General features: G+C 40.0%; 1 protein-coding gene across 2 annotated transcripts; it reads right to left on the bottom strand.

The window, feature by feature from the left end:
* Positions 1 to 1,010: 1,010 nt before the first annotated feature.
* ISOC1 (isochorismatase domain containing 1) lies at positions 1,011 to 17,238 on the bottom strand. Of its 2 annotated transcripts, none has more exons than XM_039567427.1 (5): positions 16,918 to 17,238; positions 7,305 to 7,424; positions 6,920 to 7,123; positions 6,420 to 6,536; positions 1,011 to 2,514 (listed from the first exon to the last, which is right to left on the bottom strand). In XM_039567427.1, exons 1-5 carry the CDS (start codon positions 17,215 to 17,217, stop codon positions 2,368 to 2,370), a joined length of 888 nt encoding a protein of 295 aa, XP_039423361.1. In that variant the 5' UTR covers positions 17,218 to 17,238; the 3' UTR covers positions 1,011 to 2,367. The 2 variants fall into 2 exon arrangements, with proteins under 2 accessions (XP_039423361.1, XP_039423362.1); XM_039567428.1 differs by lacking the exon at positions 1,011 to 2,514 and adding an exon at positions 2,533 to 3,142.
* Positions 17,239 to 17,509: the final 271 nt, after the last annotated feature.

Below are 17,509 nucleotides of genomic sequence, written 5' to 3'. Positions count from 1 at the left end.
TAAAGAAGTAAAGGAAATTATATCCTTTGAATAAGCTTACTATACATAAGAGAAATATGGCAACTTTTTTTTCTATTCTTTTTAAACACTCTTACAATCTCATCTGAATGACCCACGTGATGCTGAATAATGCACCCATCTAACAAAAGAAGAATTTATTTTGCCCCTAATTCACATCTAAGAGTTCAGTTTTATAAGATAACACTGGGTATTTCTGAATTCTTATTAGTTAAGCTTATGGGAAAAACCCCCACAAATTAAGGACCTTGACAAAAATCTAGTGTGACACAGAAGGCTGTGCAAATGAAAGGAGAAAAAATAAAAGTAGAATCATTATGGAGAATATTTTGTAGCTTCTTCCCTAGTGCCATCTTGCTACCCAATGACTCCCTTTGCGGCAAAAGAGGAACGTGAAGGAAGATGTGACATCTGTCTTTCAGCTTACATTTTATGCAAATGGTAAAATTTTAGTAACCAATGTCATTGCCTCTTAAAAATCCATGCATTTGTTACTGAGGCAATTGATATTGTTCCAAAAATAACTGTGTAAAAAAATGTTACATTTTTTCCCTTCAACTACTGTCTCTTGATACCATCAACACATAAAGGTAAGAAGCCAATAAGCCCATTATTTCGTAAGAAATTTATAGTATCTTTGTGCGCAGCTGTTGATTTATATAAGTGAACTTTATATTGCTAAGAAACACGATTAATATACCAGAAAAGAAGTTTTAAAGTAGGTCAGTGATATAGGACAATGGTTCTTAACACAACTTGCATCCCAGCCTCCAGCTTGAAGCATAATGTTCATTCCTCATATTCTGGAGTGTTAAATAACATTGTAACTAGATGCAGAAGACAAAAATCATTCAACATTATCCATCCTTGATCTTTACACAAAATTCCCATGACATCCATAGAACTTCCACAGCTGTACAAACTAGAACAAGGTCCACGGCAAACACAGCTTTCAGGATTTGCTCTTCAATAAATATCAGAAGCAAAAGAGAGACAGCAAATGTTAACTCTTTATTTGTTTTGAACATATAAAGGTTATATGAAACAATTGAAACAATTTTTATTTATGAAACAATTCTTTTAGAGCCATCTTGTGGGGAGAATAAGGAATTTAAAACAATACATGTACTTTAACAGCTTTTCTACCAAAAAGATCAGTGTTTATTACGATATCTTCTAGTACTCTTTTAAAAAAATAAATGTCTCAGGCACACTGTAAACTTTATACAACATTGTTTAATCCCCTAGAACATGAAGGAAGTGCCTTTATGAACAATCACATGTTAAAAGATTAGTTCTAGATAGAAAAAATATATATCATTATGCTAATTATGCTATTTTCCTGAAGAATGGTTTGGGGCCAGATTCTTTTCAAACTCCACCCAACTACAGCCCACAAAAAAATGCGCAAAAACCCAGAGAAGCTGAGCCTTCTTTCAGAGCCCTCTTGAGTAAATTGGATAGAATTATTCAATCTAATTAAACTGGGGGTAAAACAACGCAAAATATATCTAAACTTATTAGTAGATTTAGCACTTGAACCTGAAAAGTTTTCTTTCTTAAACATCCTTAGCATTTCCAATTTAAAGCTTTGGTAATATCTGCAAGTTCTGAAGGAGTTTACACCAGTTGTTTACAGAGAACTCATTACATGACAGTGTTCTGTTTGTATACACCTAAGTGAAGTACAGCCTTGGACAGTCAATTTCAGTATAGTCAAAAGTCATGATGCAGACTTCAGCTACCTAGGGCAATCAAACATCAGCTCTGCCTAATTTATGTGTCTTGTCTATGAAGCAAAGTGCTTAAATTTTATCCTAGAGAACAGAAGCGCACATGTAGTTCATATATCTTACTCAGTCTTAATTTATGCCCTAATAAAATACTTCATTTACATAGAACATTAAAGCGTACCACATCACATTTATCCAATATGTAATTATCTTCTATTAATACAAAAGTAAAACAGGACATTACAGAACACTTGCAAAGCACACAATCAAGAGGTGTCACAGAAATATGGGGGTTTTTGAGCCATTACAATCACAATCAGTGTATAGTATGGACTAGCAGGCACCTCTGTTAATTTTTTTTTTTTTTTTAAATAAAGAAAGAAGTTTGACTACAAAAGGGTCCTACGGTACCCCAAACCTCTGACAGCTGTAACTAAAGAGAACACACTGGCACCCAGACATATAACCCGACAATTTTGCTAAGGCAAGCACAAGTATGTAAATTTTAAGTTTTACACTCCTACCAAACTTAGAGCAAAAGAAGGTGTACATGTGCGCTTATAGCTTTCCTTCCCCTTTAAAGAGGACAGTGAGATCTGCTTCCTCCATGCCTACTTTAAACTTTAGAAAGGAGCCCTGACTCAGGGGCACTTGCCTTAATGAGATTTTGGATTTCTTTGAATTTTGGATGTTCTTTATCAGCTACCAGCTGCAGCAATATTGCTTCGCTAGTAGTAACTATAATTCCAGTACGTGCAAGACGCTGAAAAAGAAAAGAGCAGAGAGGAAATAATGTAAGATATTTGCAAATGTGAATGAGTGTATTTTGAAAAAAAAGACATAGATAGCACTGTTAAAAACATCTCCTATTAACAAAAGCACTGCCAGTTCCTTTCCAGCATTTCTTAGTGGTATCATTTATAAAGCTAAGGTGAAAATTGACTGGGTTTAGCCTTTCTTATGGCAAAAGGCTGCCCTGGATTACAAATACGGCTTTCTCCTTGAACAGGATTCTTTCCCCAAGTCAGATTTAACAGGCAGCAGCCCCACACATCTTAAAAACAACCCCTTCCCCTTGTATGACCCAGAGAACACCTTTCTTCACTCTCATGCAGATTTGAAGGGCCTGGGGAAAAACAAAATAGCGGGGTCCAACCTAAAAGCAAGAGCTAGAAATTATAAAAATTTCTTCTTCGGTCCTTGTTACATACCAGCTGTTGGACTACAGAGCACACTAGTAGCAATAATCTCTGGAGACAGAAGGAAAATCTCTTCTACAGACATTATAAATCATACTGGCACAACAGCAGCTCTTTTTAAATGACGTATGAATTCATTACAGGCAGTAATTCCAGAGTTAGTTCTCACAGGCTACAGGATAAAATTCATAGCTGCAGAGAAAGCAAAACCAAAAGAGGTCTGCTAGACCTTCTAAGTATGCAACTCAACAGGGCTTGGACTTCACATAGGCCAAGGCACAGGACTTATTGCTAAGTTACTGGACTTTTAAAACTGTGGTTGTTGCTTACATAGCAAAGTTATCTTCAGCAAAAGCTGACCAACCCATACCCCCCCATCATCTTCCCAGCCATCATACAGATGCTTTGGCAGTAAAATTCTTCATAGAGTCAGCTTTCCCTACATCATCTTCTACTCAGCTGCATGCTCCACCAAATCTAATGGGATCCTGAATGAGCAAATGGGCAAATGGCATAGAATAGAGATATGCACATATTGGTTTCAACTGTAACTACTAAAGCAAAGAGAAGCTCCAGACTTTCTAGCTGCTCAATTATAAAGCAACTGATGGGGGAAAGTTATTAATTTTAAGGGACCAGCCAGTAAAGTATATCTAACTACCGCCTACATAAAAACAAACTAACAAGGCTAGATTTACTGAAGTCAATGCTTCCTGCCTGCTGTAGTAGCAACAAGCCTTGCAATATTCTTAAGATGAAACAAAGCAGCTACCTTCCTCAGCTCTCCTAGTCCATACAACCATATTTGTTAAACCTCACACACATACAAAGAAGAAGAAAAATAGGAAGATTAAAATGAAATATCATGGCAATATTTTCAAGATAAGCTTCTCCAAGAATACAGAGGTTTTGGTTTTCACTAGTATGGATGAGAAAAAACCCCAGACTCTTAAAAAATCACTGCCATTTGTGAAATGTTGATTGAAAAGAGAGAACATCATCTTTTTAAAAGCAAAACATACCATAACATGTCAAAGACGCTGGCATTGGCTTATACCTTTTCTAGGACTACATATAATTTTTATAGATTTCAGATTAGCAGAAATTAAGAGATGCGTTTGCTAAGTATATTGGATGATTTCCAAGGAAATTACAAGTTTTTTTAGAATGCTGTTTTTGACAAGAAGGAAAGTATCAACAGTATATTGCATCCACACTGCAGAAACAAGTAGAAAAGATGAAGAAGAGAAAAGAAATCCAGCAGGAGCAGACTAAACTGTCCCAATCCAAGACCAAGCACGGGCATAAGGCATCTTCACCACACAGGGCAGAGATTCAGAACAGTCATAACCTTGAACTGTTGGGCTGAGGTTTTTCATCAATGAAAATTTTGAGATTTTTTTGGTTTCTGGGGATTTTTTTAACTACAAGCTGTTGTCTGCTGTCATTTTTAAGCACACAACAGAAGTGGAGACAACCTGTTATCCAGGCAGACACAAAAGCTTTTGATATCTGTTAAGTCAAATTGTACTTCCTAGTACACCCTCTCAGATATTTGCATATTCATCACCAGCACAATCAAAACACATCCTATGTGATGGGAACTGTGGAGAACTGAAGGCGCAGGTGGGACCAGATGGGAGTTACTTGAGGTTACTGAGGAAGCTAGTTGTTATCACTGCAACATCACTCTTTATTATTCTTGAAAGGTCACTCTGAATAGAGAAGGGCTGTGTTACTGTGGAAAGGTAAATATTACACTCATCTTCCCAGAAAGGTAAGGAAAAGGGTCCAGGAACCCTGATCAATAAAAGTCGTCTCAGCTCACCAGTTTGCACAGGTTTGCCCAAGAGACAGTGTTAGACTCACTCATTAAAAGAATGTGACTAGGGACTGTGAGCTCTATGGTGAAACCAAAGCAGGATTACCCAACACTTTGGTATGCTGCCCGCTTCACTAAGAAATGTAATGCCACAGTCAATCAGGATTAAGGACATGTCCAATACACATCCCTTTCTCCTCCTTCCAAGCATGCCCATGTCTTGCTTGCTCTAGCCCACATCCCTCAGTAGCATTTTTAATCGAGGCTCTGTAACACAAGAGGACAATGTTGGTATGTGCTGCCATGTGCAGCAGAGAAGCTGTTACTGCTGGCTCAACACTGCAGGGCAGCAAGTGTTTGCTGAGTCATATTACGATGACATAACGGACCACAGCAAAACACTTTCTTTTGCTTACTGAGAAAGCATTGCAAAGGCATACTAAAAAGTTACCAAAACCAGAAAAATTTACAGCCTTTGTATGCAATCACACTTTTAAGATCAATACCTTTTTAACTAGAAAGTAAAGCAAAGCTAGCTAGTCACTGTTTTAACCTCTATTACATTGGCCCAACTTCTATGCTTACAGACACTGTGTAAGTGATAAATGTACAAAAACACAATAAGGCAGACAGATTTCAGGTTTTCTATATTTGTTTTGTCTCCTACTGCTGCTGCACCACATTGATTTGGGAAGTCCATGACTTCAGTCACTCCTGTACTCTGTGTGTGTCCCTATGCTCTATGTGACAGTTGACATTAGGTTTCCACTTAATCAAAGTCATGGGTTTCATCAATCACTATATGCTGGGGATTTCTCTTTACCCTTTAAGAAATTAAGTCCTCTCAAAATCTATGAAAAAGTATAACATGCTGTGGTTATTATTAGTTTCTATTTCCAAATAATTGTTAGAGCCCGAAGCAAAAATTGCAATACTTAATGTATGTATCAGGTTTTGATTTCCAACAGTGATGCCTGTAGGCAAGTTAAGAGTACACCATCAAAAAATCATTTGCATGAATTTGTTACCACATAGTTGTATGTGCTTTTAAATCCTCGTTACTTTTATCTCCACTTTCTCAACATTTAGTTTGACTAAGCTCTTAAAAGCAGGGGGGAGGGGAACCTTTACTATAATCAGGGTCTTGAGATTAAGCTTTAATTTGCACTGATGAGGTAAAGCAGAAGGAGGGACAGACATAGAAGAAGAAGCTTTGAACAGGATCACTTACTACATTTCATTGCATTTCAAGAATTTCCACACCTGAATAAATAAACTCAACACCTGTTCTTTGGAGCAACAAAGCCAAAAGCTTTATAGCACTTTTACTCTGCTAGAGAGATAACACTGCATAAAGGGATATGCTAAAATGCTAATGTTTATACAGAGTAACCTATATCGTATGAAACAATCACTTCTAAATTCCAAATATCCCAAAGTGGGTTATGCATATTAAATCACAAGGAGAAAAAAAAGGCAGTAATTCTTCTCCATCTTCAATGCTATTTTAAGAATCAGAGCACTCACCTCTTCTAAAATCTACATTTATCCACTGCTTTGTCCTTAGAAATTCCTTGTTAGCTTACAATAAGCAGGGAACTTAACATACAAACCCAAAGTGAAGAAAGCCTTGACTAAGAAACTTACCTCAAGAGCAAACATTCTGTCCATCATACTTCTTGAGGAGGTGGCATCAGCTACAATATGAACTTCCAGACCTCTGCCAATTAATTCCAATGCTGTTTGCTGGATGCAGACATGAGTCTACAGGGGAGAAATCAAAGGCAAAAAAGCCACCAACAAACCATTATTATAAAATGAAAGTAACACAATCCCAAATTACATAATTACATAATTAATTAGAGTTCAAATACGTATTTTTCTACCCCTGGCATTACTAGGGAACTCAATATGCATTTTAAATGCCAGCTAAGATTGAGACAGGTGCCTGCAGTTTATAAGTATCTCATTTCAAATTTTATTATGAGGTAATATTAAAGACAACACAAAAATAATTTATTTTGTAGAAGATATCTGAGCTCAAAGTAATATTAATTGAGTTGATTTTTTAACTACAGAAAGCAATGCCCCCTTTGAGGGCCAACAGATGTTACCATAAACCAATATAAGAACAGCGAGGCACCTACTTCTACTCCAAAGAGGACAATACTGCGGACTCCAGGGATCTCTGCTAATGCTGCTTCAACTTCTGGCAACACCATCGAAAATTTTGTCTTGGGAAGCACAAGTTTAGCTCCTGTTAAATCAATTTCTTGCACAGTGCTGCCAAGACCTTTGGGATACTGTTCAGTGACAATAACTGGAATTCCCAAGAGCCGTGCACCTTGGAGCTGCAAGGGGATAGAGAAGAAAACATAAAGAAAAAAAAAGAAAAAAAATTATTAAAGAACAATAATAACAAAGGCATTGTTATTACCTTAGACTAAGTAATTTTTAGACTGTTTATAAAATAATAGTTCACAATGAGTGATCAAAACTCAGTACAAGTGAAAAAAAAAAAAGCAAACATACCAGTCGTTGGCCCACACTGATGATATCACCAAAGTATTTGATGGCAGGCCGGAACCGTTCTTGCATGTCACAACAGAAAAAAACAGTGCTTGAGGGTGTCAGGTTGCCCAAAGTAGTAATCTGAAAAAAGAAATAAAGGTAATGTTTTCCATGGCGGTGGACACCTTTCAGAAATGCAGCAGAATGACAGTCTGCCATACCTCTGCCAGATAATGGATTTGTGTTGTTTTGAGTCAAAATAGGAGAAAATTTTTTCAAGCCCGATTTTGGTATGTTTCTAAATTCAAACGAATAGCTGATACTGAACAGTATGGTATAGTCATCAATACATAATCAAGATTTTATTAGGTGGGAAGCACAAGTCAACATAAACATACATGGAAATTTCTGAACTTTGAAGGGGGCAGAGGAAAATACTGCCTAAAGTACAGCAAAAAAAAAGAAAAAGTAACAAAAGCAAAATTACATTCTTCAAATTAATTTTTAAATCCACAGTTCTTGGAAATTATATAGACTCAGGATAAATTAAAGTTAAAAAAAATATTCAGACTTCTACTTGTTTTCAAATTTCATATGTACATATATTTTCAATACTTCCATTGTGTAGTCAATTCGATTTGTCTATGACATGTTTCAGCATACGTCTGATGTAAGTCCAAAGGCTAGAATGAAAGCAGAGAAGCCTGTAAATATTAGAAACTGAACTGAATACATTTTAATGAAGAAAAAGTAATCTCCTAGAGTTTCCCTCATACAGGCTACCAACTGGGGTAGAAGGGAGGGGATAAGAAAAATAAATCAAATATTTCATTTTCTTACACTTAGAGTGCTTTGTATTTGTATAAATAAGTTACTTGCACTACCTCTAGAAACAAAGTAGAAGCTACAGGGAAAGAAAATAGCTACATACTATCATTTAGTTGTAAGGCAACTCAAAAGAAATTACATCCATTCACGAGTTTTTCAGCAGACAGATAAACTGAACTAAATAGCGAGCTTCTGGGAAGTACACATTAATTATATACACTTCATTTTCTGCAAACTGAGGTTGTAATGTTTTAAACCGAAACAAAATTACAAAATCTGTAAAAGAATGTATTTCTGAAGAGTGCAGATGTATTGGGTTCAGATGACACGGTTTTGGTAGTAAGGGGAGGCTGTAGGGGTGGCTTTCGTGAGAAGATGCCAGAAACAGCCCAGTGTTGAGAGAGCACTAATGCCAGCTGAATCCAAGACAGATCTGCTGCATCAGTGATGCTGGTGACAACTCTATGCTAACATATTTAAGAAAGGGTAAAAAAACCCACTATGCAACAGCAGCTGTGAGAGGAGAGTGAGAATATGTGGGAGAAACAGCTCTGCAGACAGCAAGGTCAGTGCAGAAGGAGGGGCGGGAGGTGCCCCAGGTGCTGGAGCAGAGATTCCCCTGCAGTCCCTGGTGCAGCCCGTGGTGAGGCAGCTGTGCTCCCACAGCCCATGGGGGTCCATCCACAATGGAGCAGAGATCCACCTGCAGCCCCTGGAGGACTCCACAGCAGAGCCTTGAAGAAGGCCTGTGATGTACCTTACAGAAGGCTGTGACTCTGGAGAGCCCATGCTGAAGCAGGCTCCTAGCAGGACCTCTGACTCTGCGGAAAGGAGCCCATGCTGGAGCATGTTTGTGAAGGACAGCAACCTGGGGGAAGGATGCACATTTGGGAAGTTCATGACATACTATGTCACATGGGAGGGACCCCATGATGGAGCAGGGGAAGAGTGTGAGAAGGATGAGTGCAGAGGTGAAGTTTCATGAACTGACCATAAACCCCATTCCCCCTCCCTCTGTGCTGCTTGAAGGCAGGAGGTAGAGAAGTTGGAAGTAGAGCTAAACCTGGGAAGAAGGGAGAGATGGGGAAGAGTTGTTTTTACATTCGCTCTTATTTCTGATTATTCTAGTCTGTTATTGATCAGCACTATATTAAACTAATTTCCCCAAGTCTGTTTTGTCTATGATGACAATTGGCAAGTGATCCCTCCCTGTCCTTACCTTGATGCACAAGCTTCTTGTCATATTTTCTCCCCTCTGTCCTATTGAGGACTCGTGATGGAGCAGCTTGGTGGGTTATCTGCTGGTCAGCGAAGGTCAACTCACCACAAAGGAATTGGGAATCCATGAACATTCATTCCAAAATTTTCATTGATTCACCACATCTCTCCTGAGTAAAATGCTGTTGATCTCAATTCCCAAGGCTGAAAAACTACAATAATGGCCATGCTTAAACATATGCAATGGCCTGTTCAGACTGTTGGGAAAATTATTTGTATGAGAACAATTGTAAATGCTAAATTCCCTCAACGCTCAGATTCATTACACTACTACTATTAAAGCAGCAAACATTCACAAACATGGTTCCTCCAGTCCTTGTGAGCCAAACACCAACCCTATTAATACATGCAGTTACAGAGGCAAATGCAGTAACAACCAGAGTGCAGATGACGTAACACTGGGTCCACTGATACCACAGAAGACAGAAGAGCATCACAACAAGCATTAGGGAAATCTTTTTCACCAGGAAGATGCAGCTGCACTGAAAAAGGTTACCACAGTTGTGAGATCTCCATCCTTGGAGATTTTCAGCATTCAGCAACGCAGCAGCTGATTTGATCAAGCGGTTAGGGAAGGCAGCCTCAAGATATTTTTCCCAAATAACACTTCTGCAACTCTGTACCAGGTAATGAATGAGGCCTGGGACCAAGAAAGATTGAACATAAAATTAAATAACCGCCTTGCTCTTGACCGATCTACGTGCTTGACCAATGCAAAAAGCAGTTGGCAGGCAGTACTAACGTACAATTCAACACCACAGGGAGCACCTACTATGACCCATTTCAACTCTGGCACTTACGACCATCACAGAAGTCAATCATGACATTTAACTTTCCCACCATTCAGCAATAAAAATAGAATAATTGGAAAAGACAATATTTATAAGTGGGGCTCCTACTCATAAAATGTGTTATTTTGTCTTGGCATTTATATGACAAACAAAGACTTATTTTCTCCTATAAATCTTTCCATCACTTTAAAAGCTGTACCAGGGGAGGTTTAGGTTGGACATTAGGAAGGATTTCTTCACAGAAGGAGTGACTAGATATTAGAATGGGGTGCACAGGTAGGTGGTGGAGTCGCTGAAGATGGTGAAGGTGCCATGACCTAGTTGACATGGCAGTGTTCAGTCATAGGCTGAGCTCAGTCTCAGAGGTCTTTTACAGTCAAATTGATTCTGTGATCCTGTAATTTTTTAAGATCTTTTTGAACTACCACAAACCATCATGGACTGTAGAATGGTTTATGTGAAGTTAATCTACTGCCTTAGTGTACACCTTCCTCTGCCAACGCAGCAGATGGCACTACCATCCTTAGCAGAGGAACAAATGTGAATAGAGTAGGAAGGTTTTCAAAAAGCTGCATAGTCTGCCCCACAGAAGGATCAAACAAACACAAATATTCTTCACAGATAACTACATGGTCTGACCCATCAGCAATAGACCTCCTATAAAACTCATCCCACATCTCTATTACCTTTATCTTTCAGTGTTTTCTCATTCACAGCTCCTTTGCTGCCATTTAAGAGTTATTTCTAGTTACGTCCACAGTGAATTTGAAACACAAGAGCATTACCATCGTCCTTCACATGGATAACCACGTGAAAAGCCTATTATCAGACCTCAAGACTCAGACCTCGCCTCCCTTTAGGCCTTCCCCTCCCCTTCCTTATTCTAAAATATATCTAATGCTTTTAGTATTTCTTCCTACAACTCAAATTATTTTCATGGTCCTCCCTGGGGTAGTTTTTAAATTGCAGTCTGGAATGAGGCACTCAATACTACTATCACAGTAGTGTTTCTCTGCCCATACTACTTCACTGCACTAGCAGGGCCTCAAATATCAGCCAATTCACAGCCCTTTCAGGCCCTGTTTATTTTGTACTTTTCAGTACACTATTTTCTCATTTCATAATTGATGATACTTAGACCCCTAAGGTGCATTTTGAACTTAAAAATCATCCCTTAAACTCTCCTTCATCTTTTATTTGTGTAGCTGATTATTTCTACATTGCTACTTCCATTTTGAAGTGCATCGTATTGTACCCTGTTTCTCCATCTTGTCCTGAAATACCTGAATTCTGCTTCCTCAGAAGCTTGCAGTTCCTTCCAGCCTGGAATCTTCCGCAAAAACAGTATTTGCCCTAAGTTTTGTCAAGGACAAGGACAATGGAATAATTAAAAACAGTGGATTTGGAAGCTGTCTTACAGAGCACAACTCTTTATTCTGATTTGACAGTGAAGTGCAGAAGAAAACTGACTGTCTTTCTGGCCAGGGAGTATCCTTATAGACTTCCACTGAATCTCATATGTTTATGTCAAAAATCACAGGCACCTGTAGCAAAAGCACTATATCTGCTTTTCTTTATTGTCAGATTCGTTTCATATGATTTAATTTATGTATTCAGATTCACACCAGCAGCACTCTAAAATAAAGTTGTGCCAACTATATATTTGCTAAATAAAAGCTTTTACAAAATCTAACACAAATACTTCATATATTGATCTTCATATTTATTTCTGATTAACTTGCAGTCTGAATTGTGTCAGAACAAGAGGAAACTGGAAAAAATAGATGCTAAGATCAAAGAGTCAACACTTGCTGATGGTGCCTGGAAGAGCAGATGTAGAAAGGACAGAGAGCAGCAGAAAGCAGCTTGAAATTAAGTTTCATAAATAGCAGCTAACACAGTCCATAAGTAAATTCATGTAAGTATTTGCCATGTATAAAGAAAAGGTTTAGTTTACTGGTTCTTCAGTGTGCTACGTAAATCCTACTGCTCACTTGCTTTCAATGCCATCCTCCTCTTCTACAATGATGCTGTGTCAGGGTCATGTGACACCTCCACTTCCCATCTCCTGACAGTGAAAATGACCCAGACCTCCCCACTGTTACAGCCCAAAGAGCTGGGGTGAGGGCAAAACTACACCTAAACATCAAGCCCTGGGCTGGCACATCAACACCTGTTTGATTTCACTGTGGAAAGAGGCAGGCTGGGCAAGGATTGTGAGCCACTGCAACCATACAGTACCTGCCTGAATCTACCCTGAATATAACATTTACTCAGCCACAATAACATTAAACAACTTGAACTCAAAAGAAAAGTAAAAAAGAAAATCAAAATCCAAATGACCTGAGGTTCCTCTCAATAGTATATAAGCATTTCCATTTGTTGCACTTCATTTCTCTTAGTTAGGATTTTCTGTCCTCCAACTGAAGGTTATCTACAGCACAACCAGAATAGGTACATCAAATGGCCACGTAACCTGATGCAGCTCTTTTACCCAGCTAAAGAAGTCATCTCTAGGACCTTGTCCAGACCAGGATTTAAAGGTATGCTGTCACGAGTTACATACAGCTTTAAATCCTCCTCTAGAAAAGACCTAGGTGGGAAAGGAGAGGTGATTTTTCACATCTATTTCATCTTTGCTGATTATTATTAATCAGACAAAAGGTGATTGTGATGAAGTCCTATAATTACAGGTTCAGTTTTACAAAAATATTCACATATACTGGCTTTTTATCTGTACTTTCCCTGCTCAAACTCCAGGAAATCATGATACATACAAAATGAAATTTCCTCACAGTATTTCTAATGAACAAGAACCTGGAAGCAAAGAAATAATCCCATTTGACATCACTAGTCACCTCATAAATCTCACACCAAGGTTACCCACTAAAAGGGCAGACCAGAGGATGTTGCAGCCTTGGTATTTCAAGAATGGCATAAAAAAAGACAACAACAAAAAGAAGCTACCATATTTTCTTCTCTTGTATTTCTAAAAGGAAATCTGTAAGATTCAGTTGTACTTTGCTGCCTATCTTTCACAGGAAAAAAGATTGAATAAAATAGTTTAATGTATTTCAGGAGAAAAATAGGTTACAAGTGTTTCAGTTTAGGAACATAAATATTTATCTTATGCTAAGCCAATGTGCAGCCTTTTACATGCAATTCAGCATTTTAAAAGGACAGATTTAGTTTAAAAAGCACTTGAAGTTCATATAACTAATGTAGTACAAAAGTCTTCAGCAAAATTTAAAATTACTAATATGCTTGCTGCAGAGTAAAGATACACAAAGAAGGAGTCTGGATTTGAGGAAAAAAAATCCTCTTTCAATATTTTCAGCCTTTTTTTTTTTTTTTCCTTTTTTAAGGTTCCACATGCTGCTTTTCAAAAAACTCATTTATTTAGGAATGTACTAATATATCACCCTAAAAACCCCAAATAACTCCCCTGCAATTTATGCTCTGATTTTTCCTGATCTTCGGAAAATGGACTTGGGTTCCTGAGTTGATGTTAGTTATAGTTCCAAACTATCTGAGCAATATCAGATATGTGCAATAAGAGTGAAAATCTGTGTATAAGTTGTTACATTTTATTTACCTTATCATTCAGCAACACTTGACTATCATTCTGCAAGCAGCTTTTCTCAAGAAAGACGCACCTGAGACATCAACCTGTCTCAAAAAACCCATACTGAAATAGTTTATGCAATGATGTCAGCAATAATTTTACCCTTTTAGATTCAGTATCTTAAGGTTTACCAGTTTGTAAACATAGAGCACAAGTACTGCTGAGGAGAAGTCACCTTGAAGTTACGACAGCAACTGTGAAATAGCCTCTCTTGGTTATATATTTGAAAGCTGCCTGAACTCCTCTATAACACAGCTGTAATGTGCATATAGCTGTCTTTTCTTTGGATAACACCAAGGTCTTTTTCTTTACTTCTCTCCTCCAAAGGCAGCTACAATATTACAGCAGGACAAAATCATTTCTGTAGCACTACTTAACAGTATTTAGAGGAGATTAAAGTGGTCCTGCATTCTCTCACCCAAAGTATAAATATTATTTGTTAAAAGACTTCTAAAAGACTTAAAATTTATGAAAAGCAGATGACTCCCTTCAGCTAGTATCAGTCCCTCCAGTTGGGAAAGGCCTGAGGAAATGTCCCTCTTCACTGCAAGTCTGTGGTTGAAGCGATTTGAGTTGAGGAGTGGCAGCCAGGCAGAACATCACAGTGTAGTGCACCCCACCAGCCTGCCTAACACTGTGGGGCCATCAAAACCTTAAATGGCTGTTTCATGTCAGGACACCCAAAATAAACAAATGTACATATATGAGGATGGTACAAAGGCATAAAACAACTGGGGAGCAAATGTCCCAGTAAAGATCAAGCCTTGAACTCAGTTCATGGAGTGGCTTTCCAAGGGCAGCATATGGCAATTTCTCCATGGGATTACTGGCCCCCTCAGCTGCAGGGACAGGAAATTGAAACAGCCCAGTCAAACATCATTTAGTGCTGACATTTTGTGAGCTATTGTATCAAAAGGCATCCTTCTATGACAGGTTTGCACAGGAATCAAAACGGAAGGATACCATTCCAGAGCTTATGGGCACTAGCTGCCCTAAAGGTTAAAATGCTACCTCCAACTAAATGCATACATGTACTTCAAGAAACATGCATATAAAAACACTGAAATTATTGTCTAGGGGTACAGATGCTAGCATCTGTGAATTCTAATTTTAAACCAAAAATATCTTCCTAAATACGCAAGTCTAATCACAGCAGCAAGCAAAAGTTGTCCCTCTTGAAACATACATCCAAAACAGTGATTCAACTGACTATGCCACACACAGAGTTAACAAATCAATGTTGTGTGTAACTGCAGATAAAATATCAGGGAGTGAGGGAGGAAGGGAGAAAAGGAAGGAGGGAGTGAAGGGAAAAAAGGGCATATAATATAAGTGGCAATGCCTGAATGAATATACAGAAAGTATAATATTCCCATCACTAAGTCCTAAAGGTCTTAAAAAGCACAGCTGTGTCTGTATCATACCAAATATTCCTCAAACAAGTGATCTCTGAGCACCTGTCTCTGGCTTAAGGCAAGCTGACTGACATCATTGTAATGTCTCACTTGAGATGTCTTCAGCTCATTCACAGCTGCTGAAACATATCAAGGAATAACCCACAAATACCATCCTATTCATATCAGCAGCTGCAACTGTCACAGAACTGTAACAGTACTGGTATAGGCAACCAAACAGGAAATAATGCATAAAATACTAGTTCATCCTGAATCCCTGCAGCCAAAGCTGTTTAGCACATTTGCACCCTGGGAATGATGTGTCCTTCCTTGTCTTAATACTGACCTTTATTCCAAGAGATATGCTCTGCTACAAATGCTTGGGCTGCATTTACAGTTTCAGTGAAGAAGGCAACTGCAAGAGAGTCTTTGCAGAGTAGTGTTATGCGTGCACAAATAAGAACCAAGATTCTGACCTGCAACACTGTTACATGCCCAGATTACACAAATTCTGTTTTTAAAACCCTTGCTTTAATTAGCACCCATATCAACTCTTTTTGCAAGTTGGAAACACTGTCCCTTTCCAGTTTTTCTGATTGGGTCCCCGTAAATTCTGTTTACAACACAGAAACAGAAAAGTTTTAAACTGAATATGATGAGTGTATGAGAGTTAATAATAAATAATAAAATAAGTTATTAAACTAGTTTGGTCTTCTCAACCATTCTTTCCATCCATAGACTTAAGGGGGAAAAAAAAAAAGATTCCAAAGGCATCCTTGATGCAAACAGGCCACCTTGAGAGTTTATGGGTACAAGACACTATGATTAAGCAGAGTTTACAAACAGCATTTATTAGCCATTTCTGAAAACATTAAGAGAAGACAAGCAATGTTTCAGCTTTTATGATACCACTTTTCCAACTTCTTAGAAATGTCAGCTAGACAAACTAAAACTTCTTAATTATAAATTTAAAAAGAATGTTCTGAATGAAAACAACAATGATGTGGGGTTTATTACTGGGATTTGTTTTGGTTTGTTGAGTTTTTTTTAAGTTGAATTCTTGGATACTGGAGAAAGGAAGAAGCAATGTGTTCTGAATGGAAGTATTACAGCACAGCTTGCACCAATCTCTAGTGGGCATAAAGGTATCTTCATAGGAGAACATCTGTAACTGCGTCTATCTGGCAGTCTGGCTTCCTGGTTTGTGGCTACAGAACTACACAGCTATAAACCTGTATGTCGAAAAGGGCTTTTAGAGGCAGAGAGGGGTACAGAGGTCCTGACGAACTACAATCCAAGGTGCCGAGTTCTGGCAGAGCACACGTCACCGGCACCCTTTGAGTTTCCACCTTGCAGCATTACCTCCTGTTAAGGCCGGGTAGCACCAGCCGCCTGATTTAACAGAGAGCATCGATTACTTCAGCGACCTGACTTGTTTTCCCATTCATGACGCCAAGTTCTGGCTCTCTGAACGCAAAGCCCGGTTACCACACGCGTGTGGCGCAAAGCGCACCTGCCTCCCCGCCTTAGGAAAACAAAAGTTTCCACGGGGAAGCCAGTCAGCGCGGGCTGTGGGGGCTGCGCTCACAGTCCCAGCCCGCTCCAGGATCCCCCATTTCTCCCGGAAGGGGCCCGGAGCTGCCGCGGCGGGACGGGCGGGGCTGCCCGCCCTCACACGCACCTGTGGCGGCCGGCGCTGCCGCGCCGCCGGGTCTCACCTGGATCTGCAGCGGGACCAGGCGCACCTTGCAGCGCTCGTTGACGAGGAAGCCCTTCGGCAGGTCGATGTACTGGCTCCACTCCTCGGCGAAGAGCTGCACCACGAACTTGCGGTGCATGTCTATCTGGTCCCCGTACAGGCTGAGGAACTTCTGGATCAGCAGCTCGTAGCCAGCGCCGTGGGGCACACTGGAGGGCCGCGCGAAAACCGAAAAGCAGAAGAGGACAGGTACAGAGCCGCCGCCCGCTGGCGCGCAGCCCCCGCCGCCCGGAGCAGCGCCCGGCTCCGCCGCCGCCATCTTCAGGGACCGCCGCGCCGAGCCCCGCCAGCTCGCTGCGGTCCCTGCCGCCGCTCCTCCTCCCGCCGCCTCCTCCCCCAGGCCGGCCGGGCGGTGCCGGCGGGCCCCAATCCCCGCCGCGGCTGCTCCTGCTCCTCCTCCCCGCCGTGGGACTCGGCCCTGCCCCGCAACCCCACGGGGTCGAGGGCGCCGCCGGGCGCCTCCGTGGGGCGAACACGGGTTCCTTTGGGCGGGGGGACGGTGCCTTCCCTGCTCAGGCGGGTGGTGAGAGGAGCAGTCCCAGACGGGAGCG

The sequence above is a fragment of the Corvus cornix genome, chromosome Z (assembly GCF_000738735.6).
Source record: "Corvus cornix cornix isolate S_Up_H32 chromosome Z, ASM73873v5, whole genome shotgun sequence".
Lineage (NCBI taxonomy): Eukaryota > Metazoa > Chordata > Aves > Passeriformes > Corvidae > Corvus > Corvus cornix.
This window is presented reverse-complemented; position numbering and strand designations above follow the sequence as displayed.

Bases quoted from the DNA above. Each gene is read 5' to 3' on its own strand.
- ISOC1 (XM_039567427.1), bottom strand. From the start codon at position 17,217: ATGGCGGCGGCGGAGCCGGGCGCTGCTCCGGGCGGCGGGGGCTGCGCG. The intron at 7,124-7,304 runs GTATGTTTGCTT...ATCCCCTTGCAG, and splicing joins TCAGTGTGGGCCAACGACTG to CTCCAAGGTGCACGGCTCTT. The intron at 6,537-6,919 runs GTAGGTGCCTCG...TCTCCCCTGTAG, and splicing joins TTGTCCTCTTTGGAGTAGAA to ACTCATGTCTGCATCCAGCA.